Source organism: Tarenaya hassleriana, unplaced genomic scaffold (genome assembly GCF_000463585.1).
Source record: "Tarenaya hassleriana unplaced genomic scaffold, ASM46358v1 Cleome14, whole genome shotgun sequence".
Taxonomy (NCBI): Eukaryota; Viridiplantae; Streptophyta; class Magnoliopsida; order Brassicales; family Cleomaceae; genus Tarenaya; species Tarenaya hassleriana.
The window spans coordinates 2,608,038-2,625,225 of record NW_010964598.1 but is presented as its reverse complement, the minus strand read 5'-3'; the positions used below and the strand labels follow the sequence as shown (position 1 = coordinate 2,625,225).

The 17,188-nt window shown below is 33.8% G+C and overlaps 1 protein-coding gene across 1 annotated transcript; it reads right to left on the bottom strand.

The window, feature by feature from the left end:
* Positions 1-11,492: 11,492 nt before the first annotated feature.
* On the bottom strand, positions 11,493-13,774 carry LOC104808381 (putative glycerol-3-phosphate transporter 2). The gene is made up of 2 exons (XM_010534055.2): positions 12,820-13,774; positions 11,493-12,682 (listed from the first exon to the last, which is right to left on the bottom strand). Exons 1-2 carry the CDS (start codon positions 13,763-13,765, stop codon positions 12,108-12,110), a joined length of 1,521 nt encoding a protein of 506 aa, XP_010532357.1. The 5' UTR covers positions 13,766-13,774; the 3' UTR covers positions 11,493-12,107.
* Between the last annotated feature and the right edge of the window lie 3,414 nt (positions 13,775-17,188).

Below are 17,188 nucleotides of genomic sequence, written 5' to 3'. Positions count from 1 at the left end.
AAAATATCAATTGACTAATTAATGAAAAACAATATTATTAGTTATCTTAATGAAGAAAAATTAAAAAATTTCATCTTTGTAATATAAAAAATATTATTAGTTATCTTGATAATATTATTCAAATTACAAAATTAAAATATAATATTATATAATAATCTTGAGAGAATGATAAAAGAAAAATATCAATAGAAATCTAGGTGGAATCTTTAATATTATACAAAAAAGAAAATATCAATGGATATTTTGGTGGAATCAACCTAGCGTGATAACAATCATTTAATAACCACTAATGAAAAAAACCATTAGTCTTCCCCACTAATTCACTAATGAAAAACGTTACTAATGAAAACCGACGTTATAAATATTTGCATTGCATGTCCATTTTATTTATTTTTTGTATAATTGCAATTAAAGTTCTTGGTTGGGGTGAAGATGGTTTTTATTTGATGAGCAATCTTTGCATTCTCTGGCATGTTCTGTCGTTGTGGAATATCTCCCGAGTGTAAATGTGAAACAGTTTATAATCCGTAGCTGCCGCAAGATATTTGCTTATCATATTGTGATCCAACTCGCTGAGGATCTCTCCCAAGGGTAATTTTCAACGATTTCTTTTCATTATTTTATTTGAAGAAATCGTGAGTTTGATCGAGTGCAGGTAAAGCTATTAGATTTCGAAGAAGATCGTTTATCTTGATGTGAAAATATAGAATATGCTTCTAAACACCAACATGAATCTGAAGATAATTGATTTTGGGTTGTTCGGGTGGAGGCACACAATCCAAAGGACATGAGCGGTGAAACTGATACTTTTGGATAAATGAATTATGAGGTATATACTAACCTCTCCATCGGATTTAAAGAAACACCATAATTCATTGTGTTCTGGATGGCAAACCCTACTATATGTTGGATAATGCCCAAAAAGAAACACAAAGGGAGACAAAGATTTTTACTTCAAATGTACTACAAAATATTTTGTTTGACTTTGTATGTTGGCAGTTGAGTTATAGATTTTTAACATCTTAAATATTTCTTATACAACATCATAAATATGATAAATTGTAGATTTTTTTTTTAAGTTTTATACAGGAATATTTACTCAGTAACCATATAAATATATAAATCTAATTATTTCCCTATATATTTTCAGAACATACATATATATATATATATATACACACACTATCTTTATGTTCTATATGTTTCAGAACTTGCACTTAGACCTACGGATATACAACACTTATCTCTTGATGCCTCTTTTTTTTAACCATAAATAATGAATTAGAGTTGTCAAATGGAAAAGCAAATATATCTATATATCTATATATATATATATATATTGATTACATATTTCAAATGATATATACAATGCTGATCGGATTATTATTGTGATTGATGAGTATTTGTTATATGAAGGGAATATCATCTGGTTTTAGTGGACAAAGCGGTCCATTAAAAAGCCACCATCGGCGGCAAGGGAGGGAGCACAGTATGTATCTGAGCATTGATTTTTCGGCGAGAACAAGCTAGGTGACTCGGCCATTGGTATAGACGATTCCGGTCCAATGACACGGAGTCGGGTTGGAATCTGACCAGGAGCACGCAAAACAAACCGATCTCGATGGCAGATTTTAAGGCAAACACAAACACCCCATTAGAATTAAGCGACGAACAGAAGCTCACCATGCACAGAAAGATGAAAGAAACAAAAAGAAAACAAAACTAAAGCATATTCATTTCGAACAAAGAAATCTGAAATATGCGTCAGTGATTGTTCTAAAGAGGAATCATGAGGTGGGTGAAGCAACGAGGAATTGCAGAGAGAAGACGAAGGAGAAGACTAAGAAATGTTATCGAGGTTGGAGTGTTATGCATTCCTTGAGCAACGTGGTGTAATGAAACCATTAGAAAGTTTTTGAATTCTTGGCAGACACTGTCAGAAAATGTGCGAGTGAGGTATTATTTGAAATACTAATAATAGTATAAAGTTAAATTAATGTTTTACTTAAATCCAAGTTTTTTTGTCATTGAACGATGGATGAGGATGCAAGTGGGTTGTTGTCTTTTTTTATTTGACCAATCTAGTTTTGTTATATTAAATTATAAATGTTAGGACTTATGTCGATTAACAATTTAGCATTGGGTTTAAATTTTTACATCATATAATATATGCTTCTAGCAATGATCGTGTAACACAGATAAAACTACATAACGTAGGCTTAGAAGAATAAATTTAATCAAACTATACGACTAAAATAAATGATGTATGTATGTGTGTATATGTATAGATTTTTTTCATCAATTTTAATATTTATTTTATTTGGGTATTTATGTTAATAATTTCTTTTTAGTTTTTAATTTATTTTAATTATATGTAGCGTAATAAAATGAATGTTGCATAGATATATAGAATGAAATTATTTTTTATTTTAATCAAAATAAATGTAGTTTTATATTTTTCCACAGTTTGTTGCACAAAAAATCTAAATAAGTCATATATACTATTATTACATTATATTTTCATTAATAATTTATTGAAATGAGATGTTTTTAAATAAGGTTAAAATTGAAAACTTTACTAAGACATTACCTAGAAAATATTGAACGATATTTATTTAGTAATAAAATTTTTTCAAATGATGTATTTACAAAAGAAAGGAATAATATATATAGATACATATAGATATAGATATAGATGGGTGACTCGATGGATATTATTTTGCTTGTGGTGAAGAAATGGGTTTAAAGGATTGTAATGAAGCATTGAAGCCACCTCAACATCCACATCATCATCTATGTGATATTTTTTAAAATATTCAAAATCTTTGTTTAAACATAATTTATTTTTAGTTTTATATATTATTAAAATTTTATTTGATTATACATATATTTTATATAAAATTAAAATATGTTTAAAGATATAAAAAATGAAAAATATCAATATCTTATTATCAATTTTAAAAAAACAAACAGTTCATCTTTATTTTAGATAATAACTATGATAATTAAAATGATAATATTTTGAGAAAAAATTTATCAATGATTGTTATAATTAAAAAATATAAAAAAACTACCAAAAATATGGTTAAAAAATATTCATTAAACTACCCATAAATAAAAAACGGACAATAATATTCATTAGTTCATCATAATTATTATGACAATAAATGGAAAGCAATATAATATATAACATATATTTAATAGAATAAAAAATTAAAAAATTAACTACCCAAAACGATTCATTACCTTCAAAACAAAAAATGGTGCATATATTGGTGGTCATAAGTGGTCAAGATTATTAATTAGTAATATTTTATGTAACCTATAAAGGTCTTCGAGTGGTGGTGGAAAACTCTATTTTTTACTCTTTTTTTGCAAAAAAAAAGCTCTAACAAAAAAAATCTTAGATTCAAGGAGAAAAAAAAAGAGGAATAGATCTATACAGTTCCAATCCAAGAACCATGGAATTATTTGTCAATGGGATCCTCAACTCCATATTCCGGGAAAGATCGAGAAAGAGCGATTGGATTCGATGATTCTTATTTTATGGATTCGATTGTTCAATGTTTTCATGATTTGGATCAAAGAAATTGTACTGTTTGCTTGAGACTTGCATTCCAAGAAACGTCGGGTTACTGCAGTCAGTGTTAGTGGGCTCCGACATTAACTCCCAAATGTCTTTTGAGGTTCGAAACCACTTTTAGGATCACCAAATAGTGGTAGTGGTTCGTTTCCATTAACATGAAAGGTTCATCCAAAATTGAAAAGATTTATCAAAAAGTGTATAAAAAAACTGGTTACATACCTAATAAAATTATATCTTGAACTGAGTATCACATCGTGAGAACGGAAAGGATCAAATACAATTTCAAAGATCAATCTCTTACACCTAAAGAACACGTATTTCAAATTGAAATCAGTCTATGCACACAACACTACTGAGAAAAGAATAGAGGAATAAAAAAGATAACATATCTTCATATCATTTTTATTAAAGAGAATAATTTTATTCTTAAAGAAAAAATATAAGAAAACATTAACATCTGTTATCAAGGTAAGTTTTCAATTGTATTTGCCTTTTGTATTTACATGACATGATTTTTGTATATTATATTATAGATATTACAGAATCCCATGTGTATAAAAAATAAAAATTATAAGTATCACATAAGTGATTTATATTTTTTAAATATAATTTATATAAATTTAACCAAATTTAAAACAATTTTTTACTACAATATTTAAGAATATCATTTTTATTTATTATATTACTATAATATTTTTTATACTATTTTTATAGCACTGGGTCATTTTTTAAATGATAATGTTGAAGATTTATTATCAAAAGTTGAAGAGTAATATCAGAATTTGAAGAATCATGATTCTCTATTTCTAACATACCAAGAGTCTTTGATTTCTCTTTGAACTCCGTTAATAGCGGTGGCAAAAGATCTGACGGTGGCTTCGGCGATATCACCTTCGAATTCGTGCGGTGTGGTCGTTCTTGGCGGCACATTCGATAGATTGTCCGGTGGACATCGGTTATTCCTAAAGATAATGAGTTTTCACATCGTTTAATGTTTCTGAGATTTTACTGAAGTTAGACGTAGATGTCGGGATTATTCATGGGAAGGAAAAAAATTAGATAGCTACAAAGCTGCTGAGGGATCGGATTGTTGTCAGAATATGTAATGGTTTGATGTTAACGAAACAACAGAGAAGTAAGTGACATATGATGTTTTGGATTACATAAAAAGCTGGTAATATGCGTTATGTTTATGAAATATTTATATTAGAATTACTCCAAGTAATTTTAGTTCACGTATTGGATTTACAAATTAAATTTTTAGTTTACGAAAATGACGATATCTATTTTTGTTATGTTTAAATTCCAATCGAAATTGAATGAAAAATCCTAAAAAAATATTGACCTTTCCAAATTTGATAAAAAAACTAAAATTTTGATTTTATCAAATAAACATAAAACTTTTTAAATTTGTCAAAACAAAACTTAACTCTTCTACGATTTTCAAAATAAACAAATGAGATGACGTGACATAAGGAGATGTAAACATGTCAAATTATTATTTTAGTTTTTTTACGATTGTATATAGTTCATGTATTTTTTGGAATCATTTAAAGAGTTTAATATTTTTTTTTGACAATCGCATAAACGTTTATGTATTTTTTGGATCACTTAAAAAGTTTAATGTTTTTTAAATTCACTTAAAAAGTTTAATATTTATTTGACAAAAACAAAAAATCGGTGTAAACAAATGTTTTTGATTAAACATGTACTTCACCGTAAAAAATATATAAACGTATTCAACGAATATATAAAAATAATTTTATAATAAAATAATACAATAATATCTATATTTTCAAATTTTAAAGACCTTTGTATATATATATATATATTAGTTTTGTTATATTCATTTCAACGTTTTTTCATAACAAAAGAGAAAATATTTTATATTAAAATAAAAAAGAATCAACCGCGCATCGCGCGGATCTCACCTAGTCTATATATATTAATAAAGATGTTTAAAGGATTGTGATGAAACCACCTCATCATCCTAGGTGGAAGTTTCTCAAATTTTAATTGGTTATAGAAAAAATCTATATCATTAGCTATTTATAATGATAGTGATTATCATCAAATGATCTTATAATTAACAAAATTTCATTTTTATTACATTATTACAATTAACAGTGTTAGCTATAATGATTGAAATGCTAATATTTTGATAAAATCATGTTTACAAAAATATGTCACGTCATACGCCACGTCAGATCGGTCAACTCGTTTTTTTGACCAAATAAAGCTATGGACGAATATGGAACCGTTTAACAAGTTCAGGATTTAACGTGTTCAATTTTGCAAGTTTGGGAATTAATAGGCACCTCTACAAGTTTAGGAATTAATATTACTCCAAAATACAAGTTTAAGAATTTTTAGGGGTTTTTCCCTAAATTAAAAGCCCCACTATTCATCGTAGACGTCACGAATTGAATCTCCATCACCATCATATATTTATTACCAAGCTATTATTAATTTCTATATATATAAAAAACGTTAAAAATATTCTATTGGAGTAACTGAAAAATTTACTTTAGCTTTCAAACCATAATTTTTGTTAATTGCATAAAATGTAACTGATAAGTAGTGACTAAGGCATTTAAAAAAACAAAATAAAAAACGGAAGATTCAAAAACGTGGTATTAATTACCCCAATATGAACCAGAGTTCAATAATATATATATATATATGTGTGTGTTGTGTACCGCAAAGATAAAGTTGTTGTCTAAAGCGAGGACTTCTCTTAGAAGATCAATTCGTCTCCAGATATGATTGAGATAACCTTCCCTCTCGAACCGTATTTTCTTGACTTTCACATCGTTTCTTCCATGGAAGAGAACCGTTTGTTTAACCATTGTCGTCGTGCACCGCTTCAATACCCGCCTTCACCCCGTCATTTCTTGCGAAAACACCGTCGTGTTTTCCAAGAACGTTGTCCCCATCAGAGTAAGAAGGGTTCTTGTCATTTTCTTGGGTGTTTTTGTCACCGTTTAATCTCTCTTTTGGAAGGATTGAAGCGTCGCGGGAATGAGCGGAGGAACGAGGAGAGATGGGGAGATGAGAGAAGATTTGACGGGAAAGCAAGTGGCCTTGGAAGAAGATATCATCTGCAGGAGATATATCCACAACGAAAGATTTGGTCTTAACGTTCGGGAAGAGGAGGATATGTGAAGATGAACTACAATTCCGGAGATAGACGGTGAAACCGAATTCGGGAGATGGTGAAGATGATGATGAGGAAGGTGATGTTTATGTTCTTCGTGAAGAATATTCTCCTTGGTTCTTTGATGGTCTTCATTATCATTACAACTCATGATTGAGAATATACGAGTTTTTAAGGTTTGAAAGAAGTAGAAGTTATGGATGCAGGAAATGTTATTGTAATAGACCAGAGCTTTTTTTAAACATTAGAGAACTCCTAAAATAATTGAATGTATATATATATATATATATGTATATATTTGCACTTGTCTATATATCTTTGTACCTTATGTGTGTATGTATGTCTACTACGTGTATGTGTGGAGATAAGACCGTCGTGATCCATACACACACGCTAAATTCTATAAATTCGATTACTTTTATCCATAAATTTTATTATAACATTTTATACATTGGTTGCATGTGCACAAAGGCATACATGCATGTATGTATGTGAAATGGAAATGTGGTAGTAATGGATCAGGAAGATGATGTATTTAGAATTACATGCAAGAACAATATATGTGAAATGTCCAATGTCGAGTGTATTTTGTAAGTTTAATTTTGTAAGTTTTGTTACTCGCGTTGCCTTTCACACCAATACCATGTTACAACATTTGTCTTCACTCCACAAGTGTTGAAAATAATAATAATAATACTAATAATAATAATAATAATAATAATAATAATCTATATATATAATAATGAGGTTTAAAGGTTTGTGTTGAAGCCACCTAAGTATCCAACTAAGCACCATGTCATAATTTTTAAATTTAAATAAATGAAAATTAGAAATTTGAAAGATTTCTATAATATAAACAAAAAATATTTAATATATCCAAAATAATTCTATATATATAACAATGAGATTTAAAGGTTTGTGGTGAAGCCACCTAAACATCCAACTAAGCACCATGTCATCATTTTTAAATTTAAATAAATGAAAATTAGAAATTTGAAAGATTTCTATAATATAAATTAAAAATATTTAATATATCTTAAATAATATTTAAGATAAATATGTTTTAAAAAATTAAAACAAATATTTATATATTTCTAAAATTCATACAAATATATGACATAGAATTAAAAAATCTATGATTAAAAATTTACACAAATTCACACACGTTTTTAAATATAAATAATCACAAACTACAAATTTGAAAGATTTCTAGAATATAAACAAAAAAAATATATATATCAAAAATAATATTTAATATAAAGATATTTTCAAAAAATTAAAACAAATTTTTATATATTTATAACATTCACACAAATATATGATATACAATTAAAAAATATATGGTTAGAAATTCACATAAATTCACACACGTTAATGAACTAAAATATTAATGAATAGATAATTAAAATAATTTTATTTTCATTTATTTAAAAAACCTATATATAAATAAGTAGTTTTTAAAAGATTTCTAATTCAAAATCAATGCATCATATTAATCTATGTATATAAAAAGTTTGGTTCAAGTATTGCGGTGAGGACATGTGGCATCCAAATCATCATTTTTCGGGCAAAATTCTTGATCCTCATTGCCTAATCAAATTCCACTTCATCATCATCATCCACTTCATTATCTATATAATAGTCTTTGTTATATATAGATTTTGCATATGAGAAAAATAAGGTTTTTAAAATGAAAACTAAGAAAAAATCATTTTTTTTATAGTTTTTTCAATTGTCATTGACCTAATATTCTCATATATTATTGGTTCCTTTTCTAAATAATTCTAATTTATGTTAAAATAATTTAATATTATAATAAAAATTAATAAAATATATATACACATATTCTTTATCAAATATATATATATACACATATAATAAAATATATATATTCTTTATCAAATTAATAATATTATAATTATTTTTAATAAAATAATTAAAATTTTATAGTAAATACAAATTATGTTACATTAAAAATTAAAGATAAAATAAATATTATGAAGAAACGCACAATACATATAATGATAATAATGTGTTCAATTTTTGCGATATTTAATAATTCATTAAGGGTCATGTAGTTTCAAACTTCGATTATTAGTTCCCTTAAAGCTAATTGTAACGCTAATATTTATTTATAAATATTAAATAATTGTAATGTTGATATCTTAAAAGCCACCCACTAAAAATTTCTTCAAACACGAGAATAAAACAAAAAACGGTCATGATTTGGAAAGTTTTATTCGTTAGTACACTAAAGACCACATTTAACTAATATGTAACTGATATTTTTTTTTTGTAAAGAATATGTACCGAACTCTTTTCGGCCATTATTTATCGAATGAAGCAACCAAAGATTGTGCTTCTCATATTGTGTCGCATCAGATTGTGCTAACCAGGGCCAAGGTGAGGGATGACACATACATAACGTTTGAGAATATATACCCTATGCTTACAGAATTCGTCCAGCAATATGCGTGGCCGACCTATTCCGGCATCTAGGTCTTTGCGGGTTTGTAGTGTTCGTTGTATCTGAAACATCAAGTGTAATCACCTTTGTATCGCCCTTTCGTGTAATTATGGATTATGGGATAAAGAAAAAGAGGAGTTGAAACCAAATCTTCATTTTGTGGTGAACACTCCCGTTTTGCTTAGATCTTTTGAATAGTCACATTTTTTTTTCTCTCTTTCATGTTTTTCAACTTTTTACATTTGTTTTCGAAAGAAGTAAAATTGAAAAATGATTTTCATCTTCTCCCCCTCAACTTTCTATACTCCACCTTAAAGAGAGTTTAATCAATTTGGTTGATTGCATGTTTACATTATCATTTGAAAAAAAACAGGTAATGTATACATCAGGATTCTTCAATAGGCCTTTCGTCAAGAGATCAATTTCATGGTCGAATGTTAAATTCATAGGAAGAAACTTGCAATTATTTTCACAACTAATCAAAGATTTGCATTTGGAAGCAATATATGCCTTAACCTTTTAACCGCATTTAAGAAATGCATTTCTTCTTCTCTTAAGCATGTTCCGGAGTTATATCTGTGCAGTTTATCGATTCAAGACGAAGCCAACAACAACTATGGAGGAGGATGTAGAAGAAGAAAAAAGAAAAAAGCAGCAGAAGCAGGAGGAACAGTTGAGTGAAAATTTTGAAAGGAATAAGAAAAATTGCCGACGAGCACTTGAGAGTTAACAAGAAAATGCATAGCTATGATTTTTTTTTTTGATAAAGGTTATGTCCATATGGGTTCGAACCGTGGATAGGTAGACATTCTCAACCACACGTTGTGGACCATAGCTATGATTTTTACTGTTTTCATATTTTTTTTCCCCTCAATTAACCTGTCCTCTTTTCTTTTTCTTTTTTGATAGGTTTTTTCCATACAGACCATTCAGTGGGTATTTTAGGACTCGTCCATCGGAGAAAACGATGATGCGGCCAAAGGAGAAGACGGGTCGACAACGAGTACGAGGAAATTCAACAGCAGGAGCATGGGAGGAGGAGAACAACGTTCTGGTCGGAGTCGTTGGTTATGGCGATATTTTGGACGCTGTAACTATGGCGTCCTCCGCTTTGGTTTCTCCTCATTCGTATCGATCTCACGAAGGTTTTAGTAATCAAATTCAAAGTTCATGGTATAGAACGAGTAAAAAAATATCATTATATACAAGATTTTGACAAACAAACAAGATTTCTAAGATGTTACTGATTTATGAAAAAAATGAGAAAGTCCATCTAATTTTTTAGAAGTTTTAGAATTTGTATATTTGTATAATAGTTTTTTTTAAAATAAGTGTTTTTTAGGTTATTATATACATATAAATATAAAACTATATATGATATAAAAAAAGTTTATTATTGTATTGTGTTAACTAAACTTTTTATTACTTTTATTTTATTATTATATCAAATTAACTAGCTTTATAATTCATATATTTTATCACTTGACACATCATTATCTAGACAAAATGGAAAACTTAGCCTAATCAATAAATTTTATGATAGATATGAAAATTTAACTATTATTAAAATAAATGATAATTATAATATTTAATAATATCATTTTTAGTATTATTTTTTAGCTAAAATTTTCATATAAATTGAATAAAATATACCAACAACGAGGAAACGTAGAACAAACATATGAAAATAGAATTGAAAATCGAAAATTATTAAAACTTAAAAGTTATGGAGATAATTTTCAATAGAATTAAATTATCACTTTTTTTATGTATATATGTTTATTAGGAATAACAACAATCATCTACAAGTATGCACAACTAAAAATTATTTTTTTACATATAAAAAAACAGTAAATATTGGAAATAAAGACATACAAAACAAATCATTGACAACTTTATTTATTCAATACATATATAAAAAATTATTCTATAATCTAATAACAATGATATTTATATTCTTTCATTACTTCAATTCTTATTATATGAATGATTGAGAAGGAATAAGGATTTGTTCTTGCGCGGTTCTCATCTAGTTTATCTTAATAAAAACCAAATATCTGCTTGTAATTTGACACTTGACCAAGACTTATTATAGTGCAATTAACCCATTTTATTAACTAAATGAAAACTTGAAGATTTAAAAAAAGAAAAAAAGAAAACCCTGTGTTTAATAATAAATTTCAAAGCGAGCCCAACGTATCTAACGTTGGGTTCTCTTTGGAGGGTAAACTCTCTCTCTCTCCCTCTCTGACTCCAAAGCCCTAATTTTGCCGATCGGCGTTTTAACCGGAGATTCCAAAAACCCTAATTCGCGCATCACTAGGAGGAGAAGAAGAAGATGAGGATTTACACGGAGTCGCTTCCTGTTCATCGCGGGTACCATTTGCGGGATCCACAACGTCCCGAACATCAAGATGCTCGCCGACCAAGCAAGTGGAGGAGAAGTATCCAACCCATGAGCATGATCCGTGGATCGAGTTCCACCGGCTTCTCTGGCGTATAAGCTCTACAATTTTCATGAGAATGTGATACTTATTTTCTGGGATTGGAGGTAAATTGGGTGCTTGAGATTGAGGATCTTCAACAATTTGAGTGGATAACTGGGATCTGGATCTAGATTTTGTTTCTGGTCGATGACAAGGGAGCCTTGAGTGTTCGTGTTGGATGTTTTTGGAAATTTGTTTGGTGAGATTTTAGGAAATGCCACTTCTGGATCTATAAGCATGCATATTTGTGTTTGAATATTGTGGATCTTCCGACAGGGAGAGTTATTGTTTGCATTCACACCTTCAAAACATGTCTCTTACGAAAACAGACAAAAGACCGAAGAAATTCAGACGAACAAGGGAAAGCCTCTCTCTTGCGACAAACACCGGATGAATAAGGAGGAGCAGACTTCAGGTGAGGACATCAATGGGAGGTCTGGACACAGGTGCAGAGATGATGGCTTCTTCGTCGGTTGATCCAGACAGCTTGGCTTGTACTTCTGTAATGACAAGTTGGGTTAGCAACAGACCCGAGATCAGTGCTGCAGCCATCAACATGTAAAACACCGCACTCCAACTGATTGCTGAGATGTAACCAGTGAGAACCGGTCCAATGGCGGCACCAATGGAACCTGTCCCGTCTATAATAGCGGTAACAGTAGCCAAAGCCCTAGCATTGCCTTTGAGTGACTTGTGGGTACCGAGATCGGCTGAGACAGCAGTAGTGATGAGAGCAAAGGGTCCGATGACGAAAACCCCAGTTATGAACATGAGCATGAGGTTGATGGTCATGGAGATGTGGCCATAGATTCTGTAGAGGAAAAGAGCCGGGATGGCTAAGTAGATGAACCCTGCAGCTGTAATGGCTCTGGCATCAAGTTGATCCGAGACGTATCCTGCTAAGATTCCTCCAACAACGCCTCCCACGTCAAAAAGGGTCGACAAGTTTCCTGCTGTCTCCTCAGACAGATATTCCCCTCCTATCTCTGAAACATGTTGAGAGAGTGTCATTATCTGAATTTCCAGCCAACCATAAGACAGTGCAAGCTGGAGGATGAAACTTTACATACACACACACATATATAATAGTCAGGGTGAAAGAATGAGAGATCAGGAGACATACCTGTGTGGCTGACGTAGAAGGGAAGCCAGTAGAGAAAGGTGTAAGAAACTAACTTGGTGAAGAAAAGGCAGAAGGCGAAAGGAGTGACACCCGGGATTCTCCAAGCAGCCCAGAACCCGACAGCTCTCCTGTCGAGCCCAGTGCTCATCCGAGAGCTTATTAGGAGGTTCTCTGAGAAAGTATCCCCAAGCTTCATTGTCGAATCCACTTCAGTCCCGTCTCTCTCAGCCCCTACAGCATATGGGTTTACCGGCACGAAAAGGTACACCACAATGCCGAGGAAAGTAATGAGCAGAGCAGGACCGGCAAAGGACCATCCCCATCCGTATTTGAGCAAACCAGCGGCGATCAATGACCCGATAATATTGCCGAGCGAGGTGTGAGCACTCCAGATACCCATGATCATCCCTCTCCTCCTCTTGTCGAACCAATTCCCCAACAGAGCCACCACACAAGGCCAGCCGATAGACTGGAACCACCCTGCAAGGGTCTGGTCAGCGAGGAAATAGTAGAAGCTGTGGATATTGGCCCATTGAGCGAACCCAAACAGGGCGGTGAACACTCCCGTCCCAATCATTCCAGTCGTCAGAAACGTCCTGAGATCCAACATATCACCCAAGTGACCAGCAACGAACATTCCGACAGCGTAGACAGAGAGGAAAGCCAAGTCGATCTGGCCGAGCAAGGTGGGTCCATCCGGGCCATCGAACGGGGCCCAACCCTTCCCATCGGTCGTGTTGGACGGGGTGGTGAGAGTGCCCTTGACGATGCTGTTAGGTTTGCGGGAAGCGTGGAAGGCGACGTAAGAGACGAAGGTGAGGACGAAGACGATGGCTTGGTTGTTCTTGAAGGAGAGCCTTCCTGAGCGTTTGAACCGTTCAAGGAACTGGATTCCCCATGGCTTTGTCTCCTCGTACAGGAACCGTGATGAAGTCCACGACGACATGTCTGAATAAACCTGAATGGATAACAAGAATATTACGTATCAGACAGGCTATATGTTTATTCTGCTCACTTTAATGATCATGTCACAAAACAATGAAGAGTCTTTGAAAGAACTTCATGTCTTCTATTTAGTAAGACAGAGCGTAAAAATAAAACACAGTTACCCATAAGAGCGATTACCTTTGAAAGTACTCTCTCTCTCTCTCTCTCTCTCTCTCTCTCTCTCTCTCTCTCTCTCTCTCTCTCTTATATAGGCGGACAAAACTTGGAGGGAAAAGCATTACTTGTCCAACGTGAGATTAACTAACTTGAACCTCACTAACGTGAAATACCAAATTTACCCTTTTGTCCACCTCATGAGTTGGCTCATGCCTGTTCTGTTTTCTGACTAGAACACTCTGCCTTCACGTATGTACATGTATACACATACATGCATACATATGTATATATATATATGTATATATACATGGCTATATATGTATATCCATGTGTGTGTATATACACGAATATGCAATACAGTGATCGTGTTTAGAGTTTGAAGAGAGCCATTTCGAATTTATTGAAGATATGAACCATACGAATACTTGTGTTGAATATAGAGTCTTTTAATTGCATATTTGCAAGCAGTTTCATTGTATTGGTTTGATTGGTAATCCATCGAATATGTACAATTCATTTATAAGGTAAGGTGCATTAATCACAGTATATATATATATATATATATATATATATATATCCGTTGAAATATGTGGATTATTAGCTGAAGGAGATAATTCTGTAACTTTGTTTGTGGGAAATTGGGGTCACCATTCGGATTTGTACAGCTAAAAATCTATTGTTTATATATCCTTTTAAAATCAAATATAAATTTAATATAGATGATAGAACACGAGTTCCCGGAAAAGCTTGGTCTGTGTCATTCCAATACTGTGTACATATACAAGCAATCGACAAAGCTAAATCTCCAGAAAATCAGGAGATGATAGAGCCGAAACAACCAAATACAAGCAACTGAATATACGCAACATATTTGGAGAATATCTCCCGAAACTCTCGCCAACACCCCCCCTCAAGTTGGTGAGTGTAGATTCAACAGGCCCAACTTGTCCCGAAACCATGCAAACTCCTTCTTACCCAATGCTTTGGTGAAAATGTCCGCCATTTGATTGTTTGTCGATACGTGGTGAGTGGATATATTTTCGTGGTCGAGATGATGACGAAGGTAGTGGCAATCGACTTCGATGTGCTTCGTGCGTTCGTGATAGACATCATTCGATGCAATGTGCAAAGCCGCTTGACTATCACACATAAGCTGCATGGAATCGGAATGATCAACGCCAAGGCTGGACAACAAACTTTTGATCCATATTAATTCGCAAGTTGTGAGCCTCATGGCGCGATATTCGGACTCCGCGGAAGAAAGAGACGGGATCGATTGCTTCTTGGTCTTCCAAGAGATCGGCGACAAACCGAGCTGAATGAAGTAACCAGTCAAGGACTTTCGTGTGAGAGGACAACCAGCATAATCTGCATCGCACCATCCTCGTAAGCGTAAGTCAGAATCAGCTCGAAACACAATGCCTTGACCTGGGTTAGATTTCAAGAACCGAACAACATGGAGAGCAGCATTCCAGTGATCTTGACGTGGTTGTTGCATGAATTGCGACAGGATGTGAACACTGTATGACAATTCCGGTCGAGTTACAGTCAGATAAATGAGACGTCCGACCAACCGCCGATAGCCACCGGGATCAGCAAGCAACGGACTATCTGATAGAGCTAAACGGTGATTTTGCTCAATTGGAAAATATGTGGGTTTGCAACCGAGCAAGCCGACCTCAGACAAGATGTCGAGGGCGTATTTCCGTTGACAGACATGAATACCAATGGAGTTACGAGCCACTTCGAGTCCAAGAAAATACTTCAGATGACCGAGGTCCTTCATGTGAAAACACGAGCTAAGGTACTCCTTAAAAGCGTGCAAAGCAATGTTCGAATTCCCGGAGATGATCAAATCATCGACGTAAACAAGTACGCACAGCTGAACCTCCCCATCGCGGAATGTAAAAAGAGAATGATCGGACTGAGATTGTAAAAAACCATACCGTTCAAGAGCTGAGCGCAATTTGTCGAACCAACAGCGTGGTGCTTGACGAAGACCGTAAAGAGATTTTCGAAGACGACAAACAGTGTGTGGGTCGTGAGAATTAAAACCGGGTGGAAAACGCATATAGACTTCTTCACGTAGATCGCCATGTAAGAAAGCATTATGCACGTCCATCTGATGAATTTCCCAATTTCGAGCTGCAGCCACCGCAAGGAACGTGCGAACCGTGACCATCTTGGCAACGGGGGCAAAAGTTTCACCATAGTCTAGAGCGTCCACCTGACGGTTACCAAGAACCACCAGTCGAGCCTTGTAGCGCTCAACCGAACCATCCGAACGATACTTGATCTTGAATATCCACTGACATCCAATCGCTTTCTTACCGGGGGGAAGTGAAGTGACTGTCCATGTACGATTCTTTTCAAGTGCACTGATTTCGGACTGCATTGCGTCATACCACCGAGGATCACGAAGCGCTTCTTTGTACGAACGTGGTTCAGAATCAGCCGAAATAGATGCCAAGAAAGCTCGATGCGAGAGCGAAAAATTTGCGTAACCCACGACGCAAGCTAGAGGATACGGATTTCCAGACAACGGCTGGTCTTTGAGAGTCGAAGGAACAGAAGGCAGAATTGAGACCGTGTTCGTGACATGATCCTTGAGGCGAGTCGATGGAAATTTCAGACGCTTACCCCGACCCAGAGCATCGTCAATGGAAGCAGAGGTTTCAGCTGAGGCGGGCGGAGACGGGCCCCCCCTGACGTCCAAAGAAGTGTCGGACTCTATTTCCAACGTCGTCTGAGGCTCCAAGGAAGAGACCAGAAGAGGATCAGTAGTCGGGACAGAATCAAGATCGTCGTCTGCAACAGGAAAAGGGGAAGAACCATCTATTTGCATCACAACTGGCGGAGGTGCAGACGAAACAGGGGCTGAAAACGGGAACTGAGACTCGCAGAATGTAACATCACGGGAAACCAAGAAACGCCGGTTATCGAGATCGTACAAACGCCATCCTTTTTTGCCCGAGGGGTAACCCACAAAAACACATCGCAGACTACGAGGGGCGAACTTGTCTCCCTTATGATTTGTGTTGTGAGCATAACACAGACACCCCACGGTTCGTAGGGTTGACAAATCCGGTTGACGACCATGTAAGACCTCGTACGGAGTTCGTCCTGACAACACTGAAGATGGAGTACGGTTAATCAAAAAACCCGCAGCCAACACGCAATCGCCCCAAAATTCGATCGGAAAATGAGTCTGAAACATCAATGCCCTAGCAACATTAAGGATGTGTCGGTGTTTACGTTCGACCCG